The 27,625-nt window shown below is 39.9% G+C and overlaps 1 protein-coding gene across 3 annotated transcripts; it reads right to left on the reverse strand.

The window, feature by feature from the left end:
* Positions 1 to 492: 492 nt before the first annotated feature.
* On the reverse strand, positions 493 to 27,313 carry CNR1 (cannabinoid receptor 1). 3 transcript variants are annotated; one of them, XM_019030111.4, is made up of 3 exons: positions 26,274 to 27,313; positions 8,305 to 8,447; positions 493 to 5,966 (listed from the first exon to the last, which is right to left on the reverse strand). In XM_019030111.4, exon 3 carries the CDS (start codon positions 5,901 to 5,903, stop codon positions 4,485 to 4,487), a length of 1,419 nt encoding a protein of 472 aa, XP_018885656.1. In that variant the 5' UTR covers positions 5,904 to 5,966; positions 8,305 to 8,447; positions 26,274 to 27,313; the 3' UTR covers positions 493 to 4,484. The 3 variants fall into 3 exon arrangements, with proteins under 3 accessions (XP_018885656.1, XP_055247141.1, XP_018885657.1); XM_055391166.2 differs by having other exon boundaries at positions 24,733 to 27,313; XM_019030112.4 differs by lacking the exon at positions 8,305 to 8,447.
* Positions 27,314 to 27,625: the final 312 nt, after the last annotated feature.

Genomic DNA, 27,625 nt, shown 5'->3' on the forward strand with positions numbered 1-27,625 from the left:
ACATTATTTCAGACAGTAATATTTAAACTTCATTGTAATGCTTTCTTCATTATAAAATTTAAAGGTATTTTCTCTTATTGTTCAAATTGAAATTATGAGTTTTTACAAACTGTGTTGAAAAGTACTTATCTCTTTTCTGTGGTTCAAAATATACAATGCTCATAAATTCTTTCAATTTATATTGTACTATGTCTGTTAAGTCTCAATTTACACATTATGGTGTGTTTGTTTTAATTTACTGCAAAATCAGTTAAAATCTTTAATGAAATAATGCTTTTTAAAGGTGTGGTGGCCTTTTCTGCTTTATTGTGTAAAAAAAAGCTTCTTGTGTGTTTTTCCTATGTTAAAAATAAATAGATTAATCCAATATGTCCCCACTTTTCAAGTAGTCATAAGTGCTTTTTGAGGAATAAATTAGTTCAGCAATCTTTTAGAAATTAAATCCTTAGTATTTTGCCATCAGACTGTGAAATAAGGCAGAGTTCAAAGGCATTTTATGTTCTTCATGGTAATCTAGAATTTTTATTTGATTCCAGGTAACTTTGGACAATAGACATGATGAGATGTTTTCTCTTTGAATAAGTAACAGTTTAATTACATCATTGAAATAAAATATACTGTGGGCTTAATACATTGTAAATATTACAGAAGAAGTACTACTTTGCTATAGTAATTTAATGACTGAAGCTACATTTAATAACAATCTTACCAGTACTTGTATACAAAGTATTATACAGATTACTAACGAAGATATTGCAGTGGTTGCAACGATGTTACCAGCTCAACAAACATCTAACAATACAATATTCTTCTAAGAGGAAAAGTAATAATGTTAGATTTACAGACAATAAAGAGTCGTGTTTCCCGCTTGAAACATTGGAAATAAATTTGAATCCAGATACAAGAAAAGGTTTCCTTTCTTGGGAACTCTGATCCCCAGTAGGCCTAGTACAGTCAATTTACATGAAGATAGCTTTTAAGATGCCACGGCAATGTAAAGAAACTCTCCCATCCGAAAATTACTGATTTGTAGGCCACTGCTCAAACATCTGACTTTTTAGAAACCTATTTACATACATTCAGCCCAAATCAGTAGATAGAATGTTTTTTTCTATATTACAATAGGCATTGTTAACATTTCATCAGAAGGCCAGTGCAAGACAATTAATTGTTAATAGCCATTGCCCAGCATTTAGGAGATTTTAAAATATCATACAAATATACAGTTAGAGTGTGAGAAATCTAATTGTGTGCATGATATGGGTGGTCTCTTTTATGGACAAGAAATGGCAGAAATTAATCAACAGGACAGTAACTACAGCGCTACTCATCCAGGGCCTAATTCTCATCTGGTGGTTGGGCCTATTTCCTGCAGAGTGGATTTAGGCAGCAAAAGGTCCTTGGCATTTAATACCAGATAGACTTAACTCAAAGTGCCAGAGAGGCTTGGAAATCATCTCAAGTGTAGGACAGATGTCTACAGCATCTCTCAGATTCATATCCTTTCACATATATTTCATACAAAATAAATCAGAGGTTCCTCTTGGAGGCAGCCCTACTTGGGCAAATGAAACATTCTAGGACTGATTCATCATGACTCTGATAAAAAAAAAATGAGCAGGTTGGGAATTTGGCCCTTTCTGAAGACATGTGTGATGTTAAAATGCATGGTCAGGGCAAGTACATCATCCTCAGAGGAAAATAAGATACCTCTGATGTCAGACCTTATAAAACTTACTTAAATTTAAATCATTTAAATTAATGGATCTAATTATGGGGTTAATTAATGAGTGATATTAACAAATGGTAATTCTAATGAGTATATTCATTGGGGACAATGTTTTCGTCACTTGGGTTAAGAAATGATATGAAAAGTGTCAAAGTGAATCTAACTAGTTTTAAACCTTTTCAAATGAAGGTTGTATAACATATGTGATGATATTTCACAGATATTTCTTAGAATATCAATAAGCACCAAGTTTAGTGCTGTCAGCCCCATTGTCCCTTAATTTATTATATATGATTTAGATCTTGAAAGCACAACACACTATAAAATCTACACTGCATATGCACAAATGCAGTTTCAAAAATGAATCGTGAAATTTTTCTACCATAACAAGAATTTCTCTAGCTCTTCATAGCTGTGAAAAGAGCATTGGTACTGCCTGGTGAGCTCTGAAACATGTGGATTAATATTCAAGATGATGCAGGACAAAAGACTGGCAATTCTTAAATGCAAACTAAACCCTGGTGAGTTCTTCTTGTAAATAATCTCTCCTGTCTTTAAAAAGAGATCTTACTAATCCTCTAGTACCCTGAGCCTTCATCTGCACATGACAGAGAGGTAAAGTAAGGGAGCCAGCAGGCAGATTCAAGGTGTGCAGACAGACAATGCAAAGTATCTCACAAGCCACATCCTGCCTTACAGCGTGAACTGTAAGAAGGGGAATTGCCCCATCAGGCTGCTTGGGTATCTCGAGAGCTAGAAATCACCAGATAGATGCCAGCTCTCTACTTCACTTCAGACTATGTAGACCTTGGGGCCTTGTAGGAGTCATGTTTTATCTGTGTAAGAAGAGATTATAATTAAAATTTGTCAGGGTTAAGTAGATTCTTCAGCAATATCATTCCTTACTGGAAAAAGGCCCAACAAGCACCCATGGCGCCATTAAGGAGCATGAGACCGGGGTGTAAGAGGAAAGCAGCTGTGTTTATCTTCATGCTTGAGTGTATCTTGCTAACCACGAGCAAAGGAGAGGTTTGTTCCTTAGCCCAAACCTACCAAGACAGAGCTGGGTGCTCAGCTGTCACCAAGGGCATGTGGGCAAAGCACAGATACCACATAGCTAGACATCAATGCCAAGTGTGTCGGTTCTTCACTGCCGTTTTGTGTCTCATCCACTGTCTGATTCAGCTTTTTTAGCCACATGGGCTGGGTGTGATAGTCCTACTTTAACGTGATGTATATAGTGCATACTACCTACACATGCTATTGAAAAATGTTACCATTTGTTTTTCTGTAGAACTGTCTTCCTTTTAGTGACTGACATCTTGCTCAATATTCGGTGCTCAGAAACCAAAGTTCTCTCCTTTCCCGGCAATAACACTACAAATACATCCCTTGGATGTCTGTCATTATTTTTTGCTAAACACTGGTCTTATGTAATACCTAAAGGTCAATTTAGTAATACTTGATCCAATCTCTTAAGGAGGGATAGGGTGAAATTTTTGAATGGTTGGAGTCAGTATTTTTATCAACAAGATTACAGGAAGAACTCAATTTTAGAAACTGAATCCATGTGCAAGAGTGCAGCAAGTGGTAAAAGTTTATACTTGGTCACAGTTTTCTCACTTTATGACATTACTGTAAGTTACAGGACAGAAACACACATACACACATTTATATTCACACTCACACACAGTATAATTTTACTGATCCAGACACTACTTCTTTTCAATTAAAAAAAATGAAGACTGTTGTTTGGCCACCCAGGCATGAAAACTACTTAAACCTGGAATATAGGAACACAATACTATTCAAGTAAACAGCAACTGCACAGTGATAACGATATACATTAAGATTAACACATGCTGTCTTAAGAGATCCAGTAATAGCTAAAGACTAAAGAAAGTCAGAGATGTCGCTCAAAAAAAGTCAATATGCTTTCTCTCTTCCATTCTGATTATAATCCATTAGAACAGCTATAGTCCAGAAGATAATGTGTCTTCCTATGAAAATGCAGGGCTGATAAATTTTTAAGTATGAACGAATTCTGCTCAATATTTTGAAGGCTTCAAATTCTTCTTGTTGAGGTAACAGAAAAATAAACCTTTACGGTTATTTCAGTGTCAAAATTAAATAGAGATATTTGAAGAAATATTAAGGTTTATTTCTAAAGTTATATCATGGGCAATAATATAGAAAAAAAGTGCACTCGTTGACACGTATCCACTGCTTGTCCATTGTTCTCATAAAAGTCTACCTTTCAGTTTTGCTGAACTAAACAAATATTAATAGCACATAAACACTGATACACATCTCACAGGACATAATACATTTTACAAAATATCTCTAGTACTATAACTTGTAAAAATGGACATCTCTGATACTACGGACAGTTACATTTCACATTATAGTGAAAGCTGTGGTTACAAAGGCATTATTCATTTGATGGCATTTTTCCATGGGTTCTTAGACTTCCAATTGTGTAGCCAAAGGTTTCCCTCCTATTTCATTGAGACTTTGAAGGATCGTTCAGTCACTTAAGCAACAGGCTTTCTTCACTGTAAACCCCTGGAGAATGGAGTTTGAGTACCTAAACTATGGAAACATTAGCAAACTGATAAGTGATCATGGTGACAATCACCTTTTCATTGAGCATGGTAAACTTAAAAAAATATAACCGAGGAGACAACAGACTCTTCTAGATTTTGAGCTTAAAAAAAAAAAATTCTTTTCCTGTGCTGCCAGGGAGGCATCAGGCTCACAGAGCCTCGGCAGACGTGTCTGTGGACACAGACATGGTTACCTTGGCAATCTTGACCGTGCTCTTGATGCAGCTTTCTGCGGCCCTGTGAACACTGGCTGCGTTGTTTGCGTGTTTGTGCAGGCAGTCCGAGTCCCCCATGCTGTTATCCAGAGGCTGCGCGGTGCCTTCACAAGAGGGAAACATGCTCCGGAAAGCGTGTCGCAGGTCCTTACTCCTCAGAGCATAGATGATGGGGTTCACGGTGGAGTTCAGCAGGCAGAGCATACTGCAGAATGCAAACACCGTCTTAATGAGCTTGTTCATCTTCCCAAAGACATCATACACCATGATTGCAAGCAGAGGGCCCCAGCAGATGATCAACACCACCAGGATCAGGACCAGGGTCTTGGCTAACCTAATGTCCATGCGGGCTTGGTCTGGCCGGGTCACCTGTACCTTCCCATCCTCAGACGTGTGGATGATGATGCTCTTCTGGGTGCCACGCTGAATCATGCGGACGGCGTGGCTGTGAGCCTTCCAGAGAATGTACATGTACGCATACACGATGAACAGAAGCAGTATGCTGGTGACCCCGATCCAGAACATCAGGTAGGTTTCATCAATGTGTGGGAAAATGTCTGAGCAAACGGATTGCAGTTTCTCGCAGTTCCAGCCCAGGAGAGGCAGCACAGCGATCACAATGGCTATGGTCCACATCAGGCAAAACGCCACCACAGCCTTGGGCCTGGTGACAATCCTCTTATAAGCCAGGGGCCTGTGAATGGATATGTACCTGTCGATGGCCGTGAGGAAGAGGCTGCCCACGGAGGCAGTGAAGGAGGCCGTGACCCCACCCAGTTTGAACAGAAACACATTGCGGCTATCTTTGCGGTGGAACACGTGGAAGTCAATGAAGCTGTAGACAAAAATGACACTCCCCAGGAGGTCTGCCACCGCCAGGCTGCCGATGAAGTGGTAGGAAGGCCTGCAGCGGAGGCTGCGGGAGTGGAGGATGACGCACAGCACCAGGAGGTTCTCCAGGACCGTGAAGGTGCCCAGCGTGAGGGACAGGACTGCAATGGCCAGCTGCTGGCTGGGGTTCAGGACCATGAAGCACTCTATGTCCATGAAGTTCTCCCCACACTGGATGTTCTCCTCATTCTCCTTGAAGGACGAGAGAGACTTGTTGTAAAATTCTGTAATGTTCACCTGGTCTGCTGGGACTAGCTGGGGGTTGTCTCCTGCAGTCATCTTCTCTTGGAAGGGACTTCCCCTAAAGGAAGTTAAAGGGAATTTCTGTGGGAAGTACCCTAATTTGGATGCCATGTCACCTTTGATGTCTTCGTACTGAATGTCATTTGAGCCCACGTACAGGAGGTCAGTGGTGATGGTGCGGAAGGTGGTATCTGCAAGGCCATCTAGGATCGACTTCATAACCTCAGTCTTTGATTAGGCTGAGCTCAAAATGACTGAGAAAGTGACCCGCAGGGGGCAATCCTAAGAGGAGGGAAAACAAATAAGCTGAATGGTGAGAAACAGGAAGAATAAAAACAAAGAGACACTGTAAATGTGGCAAATGTACTGTCATGGCAACTCATTCCTGTCTCTGAACAGTAGGAGGTCAAGTTCTCATCAGATTCAGTCAACAAAATGAGTAAGTCACTCAGAGAAAAGCTCCCCAAAGTTCGGGGATGGCGTGGCACACGCCAGAAACATACCACCTTTTCATTATTTAAGTCAGTGTGTGAATTGAAGTCAGTGTGTGAATCCAGGAAGAACCTCCAGGGCCAAGAAGACTGAACTAAATGAAATGTTCCTTGGGGACAATGTCCATTTCATAGCCACGTTAGGAAGTGTTTAGCGCCTGGCTTCTCCTATCACATACACATGGTATCCCAGTGCTGGCGGGGGCTGGCGAGAGCACTGATGTGTCACATGACCCCTACTCTTGGAGACTTCACCTTGTCAGACAAATGAGACTAAATGTAAAAGACAACCAAAGAATAAGACAGTGTAGAATCAAGTGATGAGTTGTGTGGTCTGTGTGTTACTTGTAGCGGGGGAAGAGGGAGCTAGTGAGAACTGAGGAAGCTTGAGGCCATGTGGGGAGAGATGCTCCTCAAGACAAGTTTCTTCACCCAGAGAAGGGGAGGTCTGGACGGAGCCATGGCTGACACGACTTCTAGGATGTCCACATCAACCAAGAAAAATGTCACAAAGACCAAACTTGCAATGAGGCGTATAGGAAGACAGAGTTTTTTTTCTTTCTTTCTTTCTCTCTTTTTTTTTTTGATACAGAGTCTTGCTCTGCCACCAGGCTGGAGTGCAGTGGCACGATCTGGGCTCACTGCAGCCTCTGCCTCCCCAGTTCAAGTTATTCTCCTGCCTCAGCCTCTTGAGTAGCTGGGACTACAGGTGCGCACCACCATGCCCGGCTAATTTTTGTATTTTTAATAGAGACAGGGTTTCACCATATTGGTCGGGCTGGTCTCAAACTCTTGACTTCAGGTGATCCACCTGCCTCGGCCTCCTAAAGTGTTGGGATTACAGGCGTGAGCCACTGTGCCCGGCCAAGACTGAGCTTTTTCACAGCGGGGAGGAGGATATGGAGGAGGCCTCCTGACAGCCCCCCTCATGAGCAGGTTGGTGACACAAGTGTGCCTGGTGACAGGAGATAGGCCGGAGAGTGTCCAAGGATTTCCATGTGAACAGCTAAGAGGAAAGGCCCAAACTTTAAGACTCTTCGATTCTAAGCTAAGCAATTTGGTTTTGTTTCAAAATAAACAGCCAGAGAACTGATCTTACTATTTACAAATGTTTGTTTAAAATGTGGGCTATTCATTTCTTTAGTTTATTTTTAAAAATTAGAAGTATAGAGTGATATCTATAACAATTAAAATAATAATTAAAACAATATATTACTTGTTAATTGGCATTTGTTGTTCCTGAAACATATCACACTGTATGGGGTTGGGGGAGAGACAATCACTATTTCAGAACAAATTTTAAAAATGTTGAACTAACAATAAATGAGTTATTAATTCAGAGACCCTAATATCTGAATTAATAATTCATTTATTCATGTATTAACAAATTATGGAGCATCCACTATGCACTTGTATTATGTCTAGCTACTGTACTAGACACTAGTGTTGACAGCATCAAGAAAGAGTCCCTGCCCTTGGCTGGGCACAGTGGTTCATGCCTGTAATCCCAGCACTTTGGGAGGCTGAGGTGGGCAGATCACGAAGTCAAGAGATTGAGACCATCCTGGCCAACATGGTGAAACCCCATCTCTACTAAAAATAAAAAGAAATTTAAAAAAATTTTTAAAAAATTAGCTGGGCATGGTGGCACACCTGTAATCCCAGCTACTCAGGAGACTGAGGCAGGAGAATCGCTTGAACCCAGGAGGCGGAGGTTGCAGTGAGGCAAGATTATGCCACTGCACTCCAGTCTGGCAACAGAGCAACATTCTGTGAAAAAAAGAGTCCTTGCCCGCATGAAGGATATGGTCTAGCAGAGGAGGCAGGCAGCTGACTCAGAAATTAAAAGAAAGCATGGGGAGAGCTACAACTGGGGACGTACAGGATGCTCTGGGGACACCCAGTCTAGAGGGCTGAAGGAGGTTTCCCAAGGAAAAGATATTTATGCTAAGAATAGGTAGCATCAGTGTAGGTGGGGACAGGACACGGAGTCAATGAAAATAATTTTATTTAATACCCTAGTGTCATGATTCTTAAGAAAAGTAATTTGGAACAGGCATAAAGTGCTACATGTGGCCCACCTTCCCACATTCTGCCACCTCCCCTTCCAGGATCTCATAACTGCTCACCAGGGTTAGGGCGCCTGCTTTCTGACCAGTTTTCCTGCCCTTCTCTGGTCCTGTTCCTTTTTGATCACTTGCCACACAGCTGTGGGGGTAATCTTCATAAACGTATGCTGATTATGTGACTCCCCTCTTTCAATCTCTTTGCCCTAAAAAACCAAATATAAACTTTCACACAGTTTCCTTTTCAGGCCCAGGCCCTCCAGACATGTACGCAACTCTCGTCTGCCTTCTATGTTTCCGTCCAGCTGAGCTCCTTTCCAATTCTGACCCTCAGGCTCTTGTCCTTAATACTCTCCACAACCTGTCTCCCTAAACAGGATGGCTTTCTATCTCCCACCTGCAGGATGAAGTCCAGTAAAAAGTTTCCTGTGATCTAGCTCCCGCCCACCTCTCCAATCTTCTTCTTGCCAGCCCTGGCCTTGCCACTTGGGCTACACCAGATGAATTTTAGTTCCATAAACACAGCAAATTGACTGCTCCTCACCTCAGTGCTGTTGCTCCCATTGCCCCTTACACTCCTGCCTGGTCAACTCCTCCCCATCACTTTGATGTCACTTCTTGCCATAGCTCCCTGCTTCCCATGGCAATGAACACACTTTCTGGGCTCCCAGAATACCCAAACAGAGTTCTATCATGGTACTGACCAGATTTTCTAATACTTCTTTGTGTTTGCATCTGTTCCACTACTTCCTCCCACCCACTAGACAGTAAGTTCACTGAAGATGTTACTGGGGACTTTATCTTAGTATCTACTCAGCATTTAGTAGAATGCCTAACACACAGAAGAAGGCTCCAAATAAGCTGGTTGATTGGATATATGTATTTCAAAATAGAACAAAAACAAGAAGCTCTTTTCTACCCAAGGAAGGGGAAGGATTCTCCCAATGCTGATAAAAAAAAAAAAAAGATGATCATGTAACTTGAATCAAGGGATCTAGCCTGGAGAGCTGCCCAATCCAATTGTGCTAGAAATATGCTCTATTTAGGTAAGGTTATTAGCATTTTAAATGAAGCTGCCTATATAATTATCTAGTCTAAACTGTCATGGAATGAGCTATATGCAATAAGCAACTTTGGCTACAGAGAGGCAAACAAGAATATTGGCAATGCCATACCAAATGGTGAACAGAGAAAGAGCCCTCAGCACTAATGTGACAGGTAAGCCAGAAGGCTCCCTTAGCTCCTCCATGGTTGTGTAATCCTTTTACAAGATCACTGTAGCCTGTGATGGCAGTAGGAGGCACTGCCAAACTGAGGGCCCCGAATCTCCCATGGGTAACTTCTATCATCACTAAGAAAATTGAGGGTTTTTTTAGTCTGGGCTTCTGAACCAGTTCTGCACACCTCTCCTGCAACTGTCATAGAATAAAGCAGATGGGAGCCATCACCTACTGGACCAGAGGCAGGAGCTCTAAGGTACAAGCCACACAGAGGCACCCAGTGTGCTGGTGCAGTCTGCTAACGCCAATCAAGTCAAGGCAGTGTCTCAGGGGCAAAGGCTAGTGGCTACAGAAATAAAGGATGCAGAAATAAAAGACCAAAGACCAACAGCCAAGCCAGTTGCCCAGTGCTTCTGGGCTCCTTTATCTAAAATATCTCCTGAGTTCCTAACCTCAGCCTGGCTCCAATGTTAACTCTCGAGTATCCTTAGGTTCCCTGTTCATTTGTCCGTCTGTCATATCTTTTCTCATATCCTCACCTCTTCTAGAACATGCTCTATATGTCCCACATTCGGCTATTTCTCAGGAGTCAACTCTTGTTCTTTTCAAACTTATGTTTGCTTAACAACTCCATTTACATATGGAAAGTTTTCATCCATAATCAAAGGGACACAGAAGACAGCCACAATGTGTGAGAGCTGTTCCTTACATAGTCCTGGCACATCCACAAACCTAACTTTTGCCTTTCGACTCCCACCCATACTTAAACACCAGGCTTACTGGCCCTGAGTGACTTGCTGCTCTTTGAATACACCATCATACCTGCACACCTTCCTCCTTCACCTTGTCCCTTTTATCTGGATAGAAGCTCTCTGCCTACTAAACTTATCTTTCCAGGTCTGTGCCAGTGCTACTTCCATGTCTGAGACCTTCCTGACCAGCCCCTCCCACTAGGTATAACTAGTTCCCCAGCGCATCCCTCTATTACAGGCCTCATCACGTTGTATAATCAGGAGTTCACATATTTATTTCCATAACTAGAATGAGATTTCCAAACACAGAATGGCATCTTTTTTTCTTAGGTGGTTTACCAGCCTGATAGCATGATAGCAGGAGAGCAGACAGCTGAGTTCCCACAGAAACGTTCACCTGAACCTAATAAAATGGCAGTTGAATTTTTATTAGGTGGTACCTTAAAACAGTGATTTGCATTTGCCTTTTTCTTAAAATTAGAGGACAGAAAAAAATAATTTATGCAATAGACATTTAGCCTGAAAACCAGAGTTTGAGCCTCCATCTCCAAGTAGCTCCTGTGAGCCATTCCAGTCTTCTTCCCATTCCTTATGCCATCTTCCCTCAATTAACTAACTCCCCCTTACACTTTCCAACTGGAAACTAGTTTATCAGAAATTTTGATTATCTTTATGTATTAGATTCACAAGATTTAAGATTCAAAAGGTACAGAAAGACATACAGAGAAAAGTCAATCTCTCTCATTCCTGTATCCCAGCCACCTAGTTTTTTTTCTCAAAGGCAAGGAATAAGTTTCTTGTTACCCCTTCCAGAGATACTCCATGCATATTCAAACAAATATATGTATTTACCCCTCTTTGTTTTCTTTTTAGCAAACAGTAATTAACATTATTATACATACCTTTCTTTTCTTCTTAGAAGTACACATTGTGAACAGTTCCATATTCGTATATAAAACCTCTCTCTTCATTCAGCTGCCTTAAGGATCTGTTAGATGAATGTGACCAGCCTCCTACTGATGGAGGTTTAGGTTATCATCTTTTGCTATTAGAAATGATGCTGCAATAAATTGAATCCAACCACAGGTCACTCGGCAAGTCACTCAGGGCCAGTAAGCCTGGTGTTTAAGTATGGGTGGGAGTCGAAAGGCAAAAGCTAGGTTTGTGGATGTGCCAGGACTATGTAAGGAACAGCTGTCTCATATATTGTGACCGTCTTCTGTGTCCCTTTGATTATGGATGAAAACTTTCATATGTAAATGGAGTTGTTTAGCAAACATAAGTTTGCAAGGAGCAAGAGTTGACTCCTGAGAACTTTTTCACATTTCTTATGGCATTGTGAGTAGTCTTTCTAGTCACCTAAGTTCCTAACTTGGACTTACTATGACACCTCCTCTTTCTTGACCTCTACAATCAGGTAGACCACTAAGTCTTGCTGATTTTCCTCTTTTAAGCACATAGAGAGAGCTTCTTATGGACTGGTGACACTGAGCCTATTACATATATATCAATTCCTTTATTTCACAATGGCCCTATGAAGTAGGTGCTATTATCCCCATTTTCAGATGAAAGGCACAGAGGGTAAGTAAGTTGCTATAGGCAAAGCTAGTAAGTAGTAGAGCAAGGACTGCACCCAGATGAGAGACACATTTCAAGCCCTTAATAGCTCCATGTGGTGAGTAGCTACTATACTGGACAGTGAAGGTCTAGGGCCCTTGCTTGTAGCTTTTTTTGATACACCATCTCTCTAAGCTAAGACAGGGATATTACCATCTTCCTTGTTTTCTTCACTGATTCCAACCAGTCAAAGCACCTAGTCAATGGAATTAGGAGTTAGCAGACCAAGATTGGTGTTAGATGGTACTTGGGCAATCAGTCTTTCTAAGCCTCAGTATTTCATCTGTAAAATGGGGATGAGGATGATGACAATAATGCCTAAATCGCAGAACTGATCTGAAATTAGATGAAATTAAATGCATGTAAAACATAGTGCCTGACACAAAAGTAAGTCTTCAATGGGTATTATTATTATCATTACTTAGTATTATGGCTCTTTGCTATATACTATATACTAAATATATTGTAAGAATATATTATAATAATATAATACATACTAATTATATCTCAAGAATGCTCATTGCCTTAATTATTCAACCTTATTTTTGCCTCAGCACTTAAAACATGAAACAAATAGTAGATATATATAGTCATGGGTGAGGGATGGGGAACCTTTATTGAATGTCTGTTATATCCAGCCATTTGAGAAACTTTACATATATTCTATCATTAAATTGTCAAGGCAACCCTATCAGGTGCTTATTTATAATCCCCATTTCACAGATGAGGAAATGGAGGCCATCAGATGTTAAGTAAATTGCCTAGAATATGATGGATTTGCAGATGAATCGAAGTTTCTCAGACTCCACAGTCTGTTTTTAGATTTTATGTGACGATTTCAGAATTAACAGTAACTAGGTTAAAGCCATTTTGCATCTTATATTTAAGTCTTCTGGATTCTTAGAAATGTAAATTAAGGCATTTTGCCAATAGTAATTAAGACTACCTGCTACTAAATCCCTATTTCCTATCAAAGCTGGTCTAGGTAAGTCTGTCTACTTGCATGGCCCTAAAGATTAAAATTTAGTCACTATTTGGAAGAGCTATAAAGCTTCTTCAGTGAAGACAAAGGATCACACATCTTATTCCAGTAATGCAAAAAACGTTTCTGTGACTTACTTTAGATTAAGATCACCGCAAGTGTGATCGCAACTTCCCATTTTAATGCAACCAAGCACTTTCATTAAAACAAACTAGCTTGTTAAAATCTAAGCTAGGGCATGGGTGTGGTTATACGATAATAGAGTAATTTCTGTCCAATATAAGCCAATTGAATTAAAGAATACAGTTAATAATATATGGATTTTATGTAGTTCAAAGATCTCAGTAATGTTGAAATACTACTGTTCACAGGCTATTTTAACAGTTAATGGGATCATGGCAGGAAAACTGCTCTCTGCATTTTGATAATTCTTTCCTTTATTTCTACATTTGGATTATTACAGTAATTTCCACCTTATTATATTTTGCATCAACAACTTTCTTTGAGAGTTCATTACTAATATGGCTTAGGCTTTGGGGGATGTAGCTGCCATTAATTTTGTTTTTGTTTGCTACTAGGAAAATCATAATTGGAAATTTCTAGCAAGATGTGTAGATGCACCTATTAAAGAAGCAGTTGGTTTTTATTACAGTTATAGTAAAAAAATGATTGAATGACATATAAGGGAATTTTCCTAGAATTCTGCTTTAAAAAATATAGCCAACATATTCTAACAGTGTAAGCTATATAAATCATGACTTCATAGTAAAGATAAAAATATCTTAATGTATTAAATCCATTATTTTTAAAAAATCACTTCAATTTTTAGACTAATATCTATTCTTTTTGTCTATTTCTCTGTATGCAAACCTGCCTCTCCACTACCTCCTTCCAAGAAAACCATATCTATCAGCTAGCAAGCTATGGTATCATCAAAGGAATTTTGTGGGTATGGCTGCTGCATAAAGTTTTTTTTTTAATGTTTATCCAGTCTTTATTTTTATTCGTATAACCACAAAGGGTTTAAAATGTCCACGTGTTCTAGGCTGAAAACACTGTAGAAGTATTGGAAGGACTGGTGCTCCCTGATATATTATAGACTGCTTTAACCCATCATACTCCTTCTCTGATATTCTAAGTTTCTAAGTGCTTTAAAGAGACGATGCCTGGCACAGTGTCTACATTGACAGGAGTCCAGGATGTCAAATGCAGAAGTTCCAGTCCCTTGCTTAACTTGTTGTTTTTCCTACTTTGTTGGTTCTGTTGTTCGCTTGGCTGGCCTCATAAAAGAACCTTGTGAATAGTTCAAGAGAATGCAGGTTCCAGTGGATATATTTGTTGGTTATTTTCCATTCATTTCTGGGAACAAGTCTGTTTTCTACTAATTTGATCAAGAAAATACTGTGCTAATGTATTTCTCTAAAGTTAGTAGGGAAAATTTTAGTCGACTCTTATAACTGCATTATGTCTAAGTCATGCTGTCAATATACACGGCAGATGCCATAGGCCAACATCATAACTTGATGAATGATGTTTCCACTCCAGTTGAATGGGCAATGAGTCTTTTCTAACTCTTACCTAATCATTAGAGTTTTGGAATTATTAAAGAAGCTTGGTCACTTTTCCCTCATCTTCTACAGCAAAGTGAAATAACTGATTGACTTAATTATCCTGATAATTCAGGCAAAAATACATAATCTTTTTTCCTTATATTAATGTCAGCTCCTTTTCCTACATATGAAAGAAAATTCCATTATATTGGTAACGCTCAATTGGCTCTCATACCTTCAGTTCTTCATATATTTTGTAACATAAAATAGAAGTTATTTAATGCACCATTTTCTCTAGTCTATTCTTTACTAACACTATATGTGTTATATTTTTCATAAAAATATATCAATTGATATGAACTTAGGACATTGACTTATAAGACTGTAGTAGACTGTACTTCTGTTCAAATTTAATGTGAAATATGCCAAAGATTTCACATTTAGACACTAGTTAAAACAATTTCAGGGCTCAAGAAAATGATGTCTTGCAACTTCATTGGGTTAGGAACTACGTGGTGATGATGCTAAGAAACAAAGCCTCTTGAATTAATGATACAAATAAAATAATTTGTTGATCTGTATAACAAATTCCATTTACTATTTAATTTTGCTCTTCTGTTTAGCTGTTTCCTCCAATTAAGAGTGCCTTGGCATTTTTCCTGAGAGAGAGATCTTTTCTACATACTGGGTAAAGAAAGCAATTTTTTTTTATTTTTTTATTTTTTGAGATGGAGTCTCGCTGTGTCACCCAGGCTGGAGTGCAGTGGTGTGATCTCAGCTCACTGCAACCTCCACCTCCCGAATTCAAGTGATTCTCCTGCCTCAGCCTCTGAAGAAGCTGGGATTACAGATGCATGCCACCACGCCTAGTTAATTTATATATTTTTAGTAGAGACAGTGTTTCACAATGTTTGCTGGGCCGGCCTTGAACACCTGACCTCAAGTGATCCGCCCACCTCGGCCTCCCACAAGTGCTGGGATTACAGGCGTGAGCCACTGTGCCCGCCCAGAAAGCAATTATTAAAGCAGCCTTCCACTAACAGAGAACATACAAAGTTTTCAATTAAGTAAAAGCCATGGCCATATTCAAAATACTCTATAAAATTATCTTTATCTTGCATATGAGATTTGGTCATTAAAAGTAGAAGGTGATATATTATTCTGGTCCACAAAATGTGTAGAAACTAGTAAACAGCCTCTTACTTTTGCAGTTCATTATCAAGGAGTCCATAGCAACAGTGAAAAGTATGCTATATGATATCCAGTTGCGCAGCACACCTTTCAGTTTCTTCTCTCTTCATCTATCAGTGAAGGCATATTTTCTCTTTGAGTCCATAATCATACAAATTAACTCCAACTAAAAGCCAAGTCTTACTTCTCCAGATTCAAATCTGAGAGAATTTGGGTAAATGCACAATAGAGAAAATCCTAATTTCCAAATATTTTCATTTAAGAAACATTTAAACTTTTATTATATGCCAGTCATGGAAAAAAATATTATTTTTCCTTAATATTTACATGAAGTGGTTGCTATTACAATCTCTATTCCACACACTCAGAGAGAAAAATGCTTTACCCAAGGTCTCTAACTAGACAGGGCAGAGCTGGAAATTTGATCCAGGTCTGCATAATTCAAAGCCCCTGCTCTCAACACAGAGTTCCAAGAACCATTTAATAAGACACGCTTTCATTCATTTACAGGGAAGAAGAGTTGATTTGGGAGAAGGTACACATTATCTAATGTGTACATGATAATTTTATACAGTAAACCACTAAAATCTGAAGGAATGATCTGTTGACAGCAAAAGGGCTGCCCAAAGCACTTGCAAGTCATCCTTGCTTCACGGTCTTCAGCAACAAAGTATGCCAATTAACTATAAGGTATAAATCCTAACTCTGCATTAGTACCTTTGTTTGCAGTCACTGGTGCTAATGGCAGTAACTGGCAAATAAAACCTAAGTCATTTTTGCCGCTGTTTTGTAAGTAAGGGAAGGTGTTTTTTTGCTTCATTAGTCAATTGTCAGGAATATAGATGGTAATGACACTTTCCACAACACCAGTGAGACACGAATAGGGCACCTTCTTTAGGTCTGAATGAGACATGCTTATTAGTAAATGAAAGCTTCAAACATCCATTCCCTACATGGAGAAATTCAAACACTCAAAATCACTCAACTTCCCACCATGAGCCATGAGGTTTTCTTAGACCAGGGAGAAGAAGACTTTCTGTGGCCCATTCCTAAGTTCCTGGCTGGAATCAAGGTAGACAAATTACATAAACTTTGCATCATTTGTTTTTCCAACAAATGAGTGACCGTTACCGTCTCCTGGTGCCCAATGGATGTAAAACTGCATTACTACAGCAATGTGGCTAATAGATATAAAGTTATAGGCCTTCAAATGCTTGATTTAACACATTTTTATTGGGCATACAGTCTGTGCCTAGGATTGTGGACATTATATTCCAAGATGTAACATTTTTCTGTGATAGATGACCCCCAAAATACATCCATGCTTCACACCCATGTAAGGGACATGGGTCAGGTCAAGAAAGCAAGGGAAATGGTTCTCCCCTCCACCCCTCCACCTCGAATACAGCCCACCCTTCTGTCTTCCTTTCCCTAGTTGAAAGAGTAGAATAGGTTATAAAAACATATAAAGGGAATATATTTAATCATCAGATAGTACTGGGCTGTGTAAATTCTCTTTCTCTACATGCTTTGAGATTTTCTCCCAGGAGAGGTGATGGGCATTGCTGAGCCACCCTGTAGTTGTCTTTATTGTGTCCAAACCCTTCAGACCATGGACACCTTGAGAGCTGGGAACTATCTTATAGGTCCTCTGCCTGGCACAGTGCCTGGCACAGAGTAGGTATTCAATACCTGTTTACTAAGTAAATGTTGGTATGCATCAGCAACATGGAAGATCCAACGTAACAGAACAGCTTTTAACCATGGACAGTTTTTTCTGGCAGAAAACCAGCTGATCATGAGGGCATTAAACCTGAATCTTGGTCTCATACAAACATCCATCTGAAAAAGCGTCCAAATGGGAAAATTATATTGAATCCATCAATTATTTACCCCAGGATGTCTTATTTCAGTATCACATAGAAATTATATTGATGGCAAGTGGAAGTTATGGGCAAAGATCAGGTATTTACTTTTTATTCCAATCCTTGTTCGGCCTGAGTACATATTATGAACTGCAAAGTTCAGCCACTTAGCAATGACGTATCAAGAGTCTTTTGTGACATGCACAACCTTGAATGAATCTTAATTATATGCTGTTGATAGACCTTTAAAGACAATATATGAAATTACTATTATAATGGACTTTTTTTCTTCCCCCAAATGCACATTATTGTGCATTGATGTTTCCCAAATGGGTTTCTCCACTTGCGAGTGTGTTTCCAAAACTTCTCAAGAGAAGTCATGTGAAAATTCAACCACTAGATGGAGTGGCTTTTATAAGCCCTCAGGAATCAATTTGTTATTCTATTTGGTGGACATAGTTCTTGCTTTGGTTGAGCAACTTCTCCTCCTGCTACAACATTTTATGTATTTTACAACTGAATTAATTAAAATACAAATAGGAAAATGTGTTATGGAGAGCTAAAATGGGTTATTACTACTGCCTACGAAAACTAAATTTCTAATTACTTTTCTGAGGCAAAAGGGCATTGAGAAAATTTAATATATTGATAAAAATTAATTTTGAATATCAGGAATTCTGCCTCAAGAAAGTAATTAAGAATGAGAAAAGGAAAGCAGTTCTACTTCAAACAAATATGTTTAAACCAAGAGATGTTAAAAGTAAGAGGGGTGGTCTCAGGAACCCACAATCAATATTAATAACCAACTCATTCTATTTTATAAAACACTCAGCTTTCCAATTTCCAAATATGCAATCATCACTACTGGTCCTAACTCTGTGATGAAAAAGAATAGAAAATTAATCTCTATTATTGTAGGGACTAAAATGGAATATTTAACAAGAGAAATGAATTTTGGTTCAAATATTCATACAAATTGAGGACATAGTGACTTTCTAAATAATTCAATTTCCTTCCTATCATTCTCTCACTAAAATAATTTTAAATAAGTTTTTATTATTGCATAAATCCGGGGTTTCCTTCAGACATTATTTTAAGAACTAGGTACTTATGTATCACCTACTTTAGTCGAAATGTTTAGGAAATTTTCAGTGTGTGCTAACAATGCAAGACATAAACAGAAAAATATGCTTTCAAGATGTAAATAATTACATACAAACAGAACTGGAAGAACGAGGTTTCAGTAGCAATGCAAAATATGCTCTGGAAATGTAGCTGTGATTAAGAAGTATGTATGCAAATTGGATGCAAGTGCAGAATTTTTATGCCATTGAAGCCATGAGGCTGTTCTATTGTATTCATTCCGGATCGAGCCCTTCTTAGGGTTTGTGTGATACAATTAAGAATTAAGAGATTCCAGGAACTGAAAAGTGTTCAGAAAAAGTGATGTGAACATACTGAATTAGTAAATAAGACAGGTACCAATGGGCTGAAAATTATAATATACATCTGAAAGACCAGTCTGAGAAGTTACACAATGGTTTGTAAGTGTATGCAGGGTTAGTCTATAGGTCAGTGGCTCTCAAAGAGTGGTCTCCCAACCAGAAGCATCAGCAGCATCTGGGAACTTATGAAAAACACAAATTCTCAGGATCCAGATCAGATCTATGGAAACAAAAACTCTAGGGTTGGGGTGCATCTCCATTCTTAGCAAGGCCTTTAGGAGACTCTAGCACATTCTGACGTTTAAGAACCACTGTGAAAGATTATGGAGACATATGAAAATGACTAAATGAGAAGGGGAAGTAGATTTAACCTTTAAGAAGAACTAAGGTTAGATAAGAAGAAAGAATATTCTGTAAGCATAGGTTTTTAGATCATTGAAACAGATTGCTACGGGAGCTAGCTCAAGATAAAATAACCTCCCACAGAAGATCTTTATAACTGAGGTATTCCTATTTGGAATAGAATAATGTCATTTAGCCAGAAAATAAGAATAAAGAGTGGAGAACCTCTCCAGTTTTTTTAGTCTACAATCCAGGGCTTCTCTGGACTTTTTCAGGAAACTTTTTTATGTATTTTGTCCAGCAAAGGAAAGTGGCTTCAAAATGTAATGTGTACTGATATAATACACAGATATATATTAAGAACTCCACACCATTTTCTCCTAATTCTATTTACAAAGGCTATGCGAAGCTTTATAGGGTTGCTAAGACATTTCCTTCACCACCACTGTGAAGGAACCCATGATTATTGAGCATAACAAGAAAAAAGTAAAAGTAATTAACATGTGAGCTTATTTCTTTCAAGCTGGAAATACTTGTTTCTGTTCTTCTTTTCCCCCAAACCATAAAATACTACATCTTAAGAGATGAACCCAGGAAAGATCGAACTAAAATGAAAATTTTGCTGTAGGCCCAAGTAATATGGATCTACTGCAAATTATTTTACAGAATTACTCTGGTAATTATGCAATTTACACTTTTCATAGTGGACCTATTTCAAAAATACCTAAAAGTTATAAATATTTAGAAATATATCCCAAGGCACTTAAATATATGACTCTGGGCAAACTGTTCTCTTTCTTAATTATTTCGTCAATAAAAATGGATCACAGATTACTCACAATTAGTTACTTTAGCTGAGGACTAAAATAATTAAAAGATTTCTCCTTTTTTGTTTATAAGACATTAGATGTCATTTCCAAAAGTAGCTGTGTATCTTCCAAAGTCAAATTCCCACATACGCAGAGACACAAAATTCTTTGGCCAATCTTGCACTTGTTTTAGTTATATGTTAAATTGTATAGCTTTCGTTTTTCACATGTATACTGCCTGCTCACAACTTGTACAAAAGCTAAAGAAAACATTTAGCAAATTCTGGTAGCAATGCATTTCAATGAGCTGAAAATTGGATCCATTTAGCCAAACACCATGGAATAAACCAAAATACTCAGATCATAGTGGCATTAAGTCCCTCATATAAAGAATAAATAAATTTGATTAATTTTTAAATATAGCTGAGTTAAAAGCAAACACAAGTGACAAAGGTCTAGTACCTAAATGATCTTTTTTTTTAAAGATCAACAATTACATTGGTTAACTTGCTATATTAAAAACATCATTTTTAGGCCAGGCACGGTAGCACACGCCTGTAATCCCAGCACTTTGGGAGGCTGAGGCAGGCGGATCACTTGAGATCAGAGTTCAAGACCAGCGTGGCCAACATGGTGAAACCCCGTCTGTACGAAAAATACAAAAATTAGCTGGGCGTGGTAGCATGAGAATCGCTTGAACCCAGGAAGTGGAGGCTGCAGTGAGCCGAGATTGTGCCATTGCACTCCAGCCTGGGTCAACAGTGAGACTCTATTTCAAAATAAATAGATTAAAAATAAATAAATAAAAACATCATTTTTAGCTTTTTGACCCGAAGAAATCAATGTTATGAATTACCTAGTACAAACGTCCATATAAGTAGAAATTTATTTAAAACAAACTTTAAAAATTTTTTTCTTTTTTTCTTTTTTTTTTTTTGAGGCAGAGTCTCACTCTGTCACCCAGGCTGGAGTGCTGTGGAGTGATCTTGGCTCACTGCAACCTCTGTCCCCTGGGTTCAAGCAATTCTCCCACTTCAACCTCCCGAGTAGCTGGGATTACAGGCACGTGCCACCATGCCCGGCTAATTTTTGTGTTTTTAGTAGAGAAGAGGTTTCACCACGTTGGCCAGGCTGGCCTCGAACTCCTGACCTCAAGTGATCCACCTGCCTTGGCCTCCCAAAGTGCTGGGATTGCAGGCGTGAGCTACCCCGCCTGGACTAGAATTTGTTTTTTCAAAAGCATATTAGAATTTATCGCCAGCTTGAATGTAATACTCCTTAAAACTTCACTCAATTTTCAGGACTCATATTGATTCCAGTTTTCTTCTCTAAAGTTACGATCTAAAAGAATGAATAAAGAAATGGTGAAGGAAAGAGGGGGACCCTCTCATTTAAACATAAATTTTGAAAAACATAATTTCCTAATTAATTAAGAATCCAAATAAGAGTGGAAAAATAAGACATTAAGTAGTAAAATATTGTATTTTAGGGAAAAATTATTTGCCTTTTGTGTTGACAGAAAAGGCAAACTAAATTCTTGCATTCAAAAAAATGCAAAATGTACTTTTGAAAACATTCAAAAATATAGAATATTATGCAATAGCACAATGGGTTAAAAAAGAATTTGCTCAAAAATGATTTCCATCTAACCAGTCTCTACATATTCAAAAACAAAAGAAAACAAAGCAAAGAAAGCAAAACTTTGAAAGCTTTCTTAAAGTGCAGGTGTGAACATTTCTCCAGCTGGGGCTCAAATACAATTCATAGTATTCCCAGAACAACTGCAATGACTCTGCCATGCCCATTTGCTCAGGTTTTGGGAGTAAACAATTCTTCCCTCAAAAACCCATACAAACTATGAACCTCGAGAATTCCATGGTGATTAAGTTATTAGCTTAACCTGTCCAAGTGAAACTTAGAGGCTGTCCATTATTAATTCATCTATATGGAAAATACTTCAAATATATGGAAAATATCAATGGAAACTAGATCAAGAATATATACATGCAACTAACTGTCCTCTAAACTATTATAAAAAATATACTTTTTTTCATTATGGGGCCTTGTTAAATCAAGAAATATAACCCAGGAAAGCTTTTAGTAAATACTTTGATAAGAACTAAAGATAATTACACTACTTTATGTCATGACTTTGACCTCTTATTAGTAATATGTATTAAACATGCCATGTGAGCAAGTTTGAGATGGAAGTTGCTTGCTCTAACATCAAACAATTTCAAAAGCAGCAAGAGAGGTGACAGGGTCTACTAAAAATCACCCACCTTACAAACCTGCCCCCCTAACAAATTTCCTATAGTTTTAACTCACTTGTGGTAACATTGTAATGTGTTATATATAAAAAATATAACTATCTTAATATGCATTCTGAGATATGGTAATAACCTTCTGTATTTTCCTCCAACTTGTACAGCCCTAATTTCCAAAAAATAATAAACAACTAAAAGGATTGGCTAAAAAGAAACTGTCTTAAACCCATCACTGTTTATGATAAAATTATAATCAAATGTGGTGATGTTCATCCTGGCATACTTGCAAGATTCTTAGAACGCAGGGGACTGGCACGGATTTCCACCTATCCTGGAAAACAAGAATGGCCTTGTTTCCATTCAAGGTGGGTATCTGCTTTAACTCTTCAGTGTCCATCTGCACAGCTGCTTTGAATGCGGACATTTCCCCAGATTTGTAGTATTTATTTAAAATCAGAATTACATATTCAAATGTATAAAGGCAACATATTTAAATTTTTATTTCAGTCATGATTTACATCTATAAAAATGCTTATACATGTAAATAAAAGTGTGTTTCTATGTCCAGTTATCCAAAATTATGCAATATATACTTTGATATTATACATATATTCTGGGTGAAGTTACTGTTTCTTTTAATCCAGGAAACATTTTGGAGAAATCTGAATTTATAAAGTCAATCCAATCTAATTTAAGAATATACAGAGAATTAAATGCTTATCAAAGTATTAAACAGCAATTCAGTGGCAAAAAGTTGAATCCCCCAAGTCCTCAAAAGCAGCATTCATGCAGCCATAATATAAAGTTACCATTTCTCTGAGAATAAGATTAGGAAAGAACTGGAGATTCAGGGAAGAAAACATGAAGTTAAAATTTTGGCAACACAAAGTATATAAACTGATTTTGATTTCCTCTTATTCTTTGACTTCTCTACCAGTCTTCAGTATATAAGAGAAAAATCAGCAAAGCAGGCTGCCTCTCAAAATACAGATATGCAGTATGTAAACCTGGCCCTAGCACAGTGTTTCAAACAATGTTGGGTCCAGATTGTTCTAGAGCCAACAGCAGAATTATAAATAATTTAAACCCAAAGCCTGGTTTCACTCTAACTATTTGTCAGTTCAATTAGAAAATGATAAATACAAAAATAGAAGAAACAGACTTGCACTGGTGGAGGCATGGCATCTTTTTCAGCAGGGAATGAAAGCTCTCATCTATGTTCTTTATGCAACTGAGCTAACATGGAATTTGGTAAGTAAGATGGAGCCTGTCCTTTAGGTTACTGCCTGTTATCATGCTTTAATTGCTTTAATTAGCATTTAATTCACTGTATATTCTTAGATTAGACTGGATTAACTTTATAACATGGATCAATTCAGACTTCTCAAAAACATTTCCTGGAATAAAAGAAACAATAACTGTCACCCAGAATTCTTATAAATTCAAGAAGCTATAACCAAATCTTTCATTTTGCTAGTTATGTGTCATTAGGTATTTTCAAATTCAATTTGTTACTCCTGTTTTTGCAGCATTCCTGGATAGCTAGTTATGGGAAATAATCCCTTATTAGGCCAACTGTTTTCTGGTAAGAAACATTTGGTAAGCGTGGTGAACTATAAACTGCTATTAGAAGTTCCATCTCATAATGGTTTATTCTTACATAGCCAAGTATTTGATTTCTAACTCCAAACACTAATATGCAAGACAACCAAGGAGCCTGTCTAAATTTCCCCGTGGTTAATGTTAATTTTGAGTCAAAGCAAAGAACAGTGTTATACGACTGTTTTGAAACAGTTTCTCAGGCTTTGCCTTAGTAATTAATAAACTGACACTGCATACTAAACACTTATCAACACAATCAATGGGGCTGCTTCCTTCTTGGGAAAATAGGTAAACCGAATCAAAGAGTTTTCTTTTGGAAGAGGCTGAAATATGCCACAAATACAGTGGTTCTTTTTGAGAATTTCATTCCCAGCAGTTTCATCTTGGTAACTATTTTACCATTTTGAAATGCCAAAAAGAACACACTGATCCTGCAGCTAGGCTTATTAGAGAAGAGCAATCTCACAGGCAAGACGGAGAGGAACATGGTCCACTGGGAAATGGGTAACAGAAAAAGACAGAAAACAGTGGATAACAAACAAAGCCAAGCACTACTTCAATGTGAGACCTGGTGTTCATCAGAATTTAAAACTTTACACACTAAATAATAATCACTTATGGCTTATTTAAGGTTCTAGTCATAACATTCTTTTTACATACATATATTAATGTTATTAAAATTCAGGGGCATGAATATCTAATTTGCTTTCCTAACAACGAGTATGCAAGCACAGTAATTTTATTTGTGAAAGGCCAGAATTGGGTATTTCCACCTTGTGGCATCATTTTACCCCCATGGACACTGAGAAACACAATGAGACCTCTCCCCATCAGACACTTGATACATACCTCAGCCAAAAGCGCTCCTCGCCTGGAGTGGGAGACATCTTTGAAACAAAAAGAGTCGGTTTACAGTAAGTTCTCCTGATAAGCTAAAATGGATTAGTTTTTTAAAACCATGTCCCACATCAAGTCTCTTGCCCCACTATGGTAACTGCCATTGTGCCTACAAATAAGTGCCTGTAGTATGCAATGTTTAAAATTCTGGAGGTGCATGTCTTCTGCTCATGTATGGATATAATCTGAAAGTAATTTGTCTCACTTAAGAAACTATAAATGGCCTTTTATTTTTATAAAATTGCTCTTAACTGAGTTAGAGAGCGGGGGAGGGGGAGGAGTACCAGGGAAAAAAGGGACAGAGAAAAATCAATTAGTGTATCTTCCCTTGCAAACTGTCAGTAAGGTAGGATTAGAAAAGCAACACTTTAAATCACATAAAGTCCTATGGGAACCTTAAAGGTTGGTTGCTCTGAGCTTCTCAATATTCTGCAAAATAGATTGATGTCAGTGGTGACCCCACTAATACTCAGTGTCCGCTAAGCTTCCTCTAAGAAATTGCATTTCCCCCATTGTTCAAAAGATATTAACTTGGTAATAAAAATGAGGAGAAGTTATGGGACCCACAGAGATATCTTTCAACACCTTTAAAACCAGTAAATCTGTTCTAATCTCTTATTGGATTACATGCCCGAGGAGGCTTACTATATCAGGAAATCAACAACAAAGGCAAGAATAGCACTTATTTGGAGGAAAATAAAAAAAGATGGGAGGCAAAATGATTAATACGTTACTAAACATTTGTTTTTTTATCTGTTCAATTTTAAATATCTGAGAGACAATCTATTAAAATCAGAAACATGCATGTTGCTTTTAAACTTCCAAATGACCAAATGACAGTTTCTCACGTCTATTACAGCAAACATATTTTTATTTGAGAGGTGATCCGTTTATGATTTGTAAGCCTTAACAAGAAATGTCTTTTAAAAATGCAACATTAACTTTAGTCATCTAACAGCTAGTTCTGAGTTAAATGGTTCCATCAACATTCAATTTTAGGTGTTAGTTACATGGACATTTGTTTTTCCTCAAAGAGAAGTGGTTCCTGTAGCTTTTTATCAAAAGTTTATTATTTGACATACATCTCTTTATATGACATTTACTATTTTACATTAGTCAGTTTCTAGGTTTGCAGCAGAGATCGAAGTGTTTCCCTGGGAAGACTTAGCTGCTAATATGGTTTATAGGCATTCAGCACCAACTCAAGCGCCCGTTTTTCAAACATGCACAATTACCCATTTTCTACAAACAGACATCAGTGCATACAGAGCCAGGTGCACACACATTCAATAAATAGTAAATGGTAGAAATCTCCAGAAGTAGAACAGATCACAGTTAACAGGCTGGGGCCATACAGCTAAGTAAACACCGACGCACGATTCGCTCACACGGAATAAGAACTCCACGAAGGACACTTGGGGACCACACTGGTCGTACCCGAGGGAGCGGGAGGCGGAAAAAGTATTTCCAAACGCAACTCTGCCAGGTCTTACCCTTCGCATCCCCTGGTCCTCGGGACAGAAGCTCCCTTGGCACCTCTCGCCCAGCTCAGGGGCTGGTTGTCCGCTAGAACGAAATGTCCCCCACTGACTACGGAGAGCTCTGCGGGGAGCCGAGGCCCCCGCCCGGGCCAAGGGAAGGCGCTGGCGCCGCAGGAGACAAGAAGAGGCGGAGGCGGAAAAGAAGTGGAGAAGGAAGGGGTGGCAGAGGGAGTAGCGTGCGGGAGGCGGCGCCGGCGCCGGGCTGCTGGCGAGGCGGGGTGGGGTGGAGTGGGGTGTGCCTCCGGCGGGCGGTCAGCAAGTCAGTCCGTCCGAGCGCCGGCGTCCCGGTCTCCAGCGCCCGCCCGCGACAGCGACCGGGACTGGCGCCCCGCTGCTCCGACCGCCGGCGAGCCTCGCCCCTTCCCAGGCTCTTCACTGGGTCCTCCCGCGAGCCCCGCCTGGCCCGGCGTGGGGCCGCCCGTCTCCGCCAGCCCGGGCGCCCGTCGCCTCGTCCCGCTCGCGCAGTCCCTGCCGCTCCCTCCGCTCGCGCTGTCTCTGGCTCCCTCTCGCTCCAGTCCCATTTATGAAGCGCGGTCCCATCACGTGTTAATGAGCCTTTGTCCTGCCCTGGCAGCGGCGGCGGCACAGACCCCGCCGAGGGAACTGCGCGGGGAGGGACCTGCGCGCAGCGCCCGTAGCTCCAAACTTTGCTTGGGGCGGGGGACCCGCCGCGGCGCCAGCCCTGGGGCCAGAGGGGACAAGCCTCTTCGGCCCGCGTCACCTACTTCTCCTCTTCCTCTTCCTCCTCCTCCTCCGCCGCCGCGCTCCCGGAGGCCCCCGCTGCCATGACCTCGCTGTGCTCCCGGATACCCTCACACCCTGACCAGGCCAAGAAGCGGCTGGTGCCTGCGCCGCCCACGACCTCGGGGCCATTAATCACACGCTCCCGGGCAGCGCGCATCGCCAACACCTTGCGCGGGGGTCACGTCTGGGGCAGCGGGCTGAGCCGGAAGGGGAAGGGGAGCGGGAGCCCAGAGGCCGAGGCGCGCCGGGCCCGGGGGTGCGGTCTCGCGCCCCCTCCCTCCGCACAAGGCCGCTCCCGTGGCAGGCGGCAGCGAGCCGGGCCCGGGGCCGGGCTGAGCTTTGGGACCGCGCTGCGCAGCCCCCGAGCCGTTCGCTACCTGGCTGCGACCGCGCGGCCACCTGTCCTCCGCCCTCGGGGCGCCGCCCTGCTTCGCGCCAGGCGCCTTCTCCAGCGCCCGCCGCCCTTTCCCGGCGAGACCACTCGGGCGCGCCCCGCCCGCCGGTCCCCGATGCAAACAGTTGGGCTCCGTAGGCGGCTGGCTCCGCGCCTCCCGGCCCGG

This window comes from Gorilla gorilla, chromosome 5, assembly GCF_029281585.2.
Source record: "Gorilla gorilla gorilla isolate KB3781 chromosome 5, NHGRI_mGorGor1-v2.1_pri, whole genome shotgun sequence".
Taxonomy (NCBI): Eukaryota; Metazoa; Chordata; class Mammalia; order Primates; family Hominidae; genus Gorilla; species Gorilla gorilla.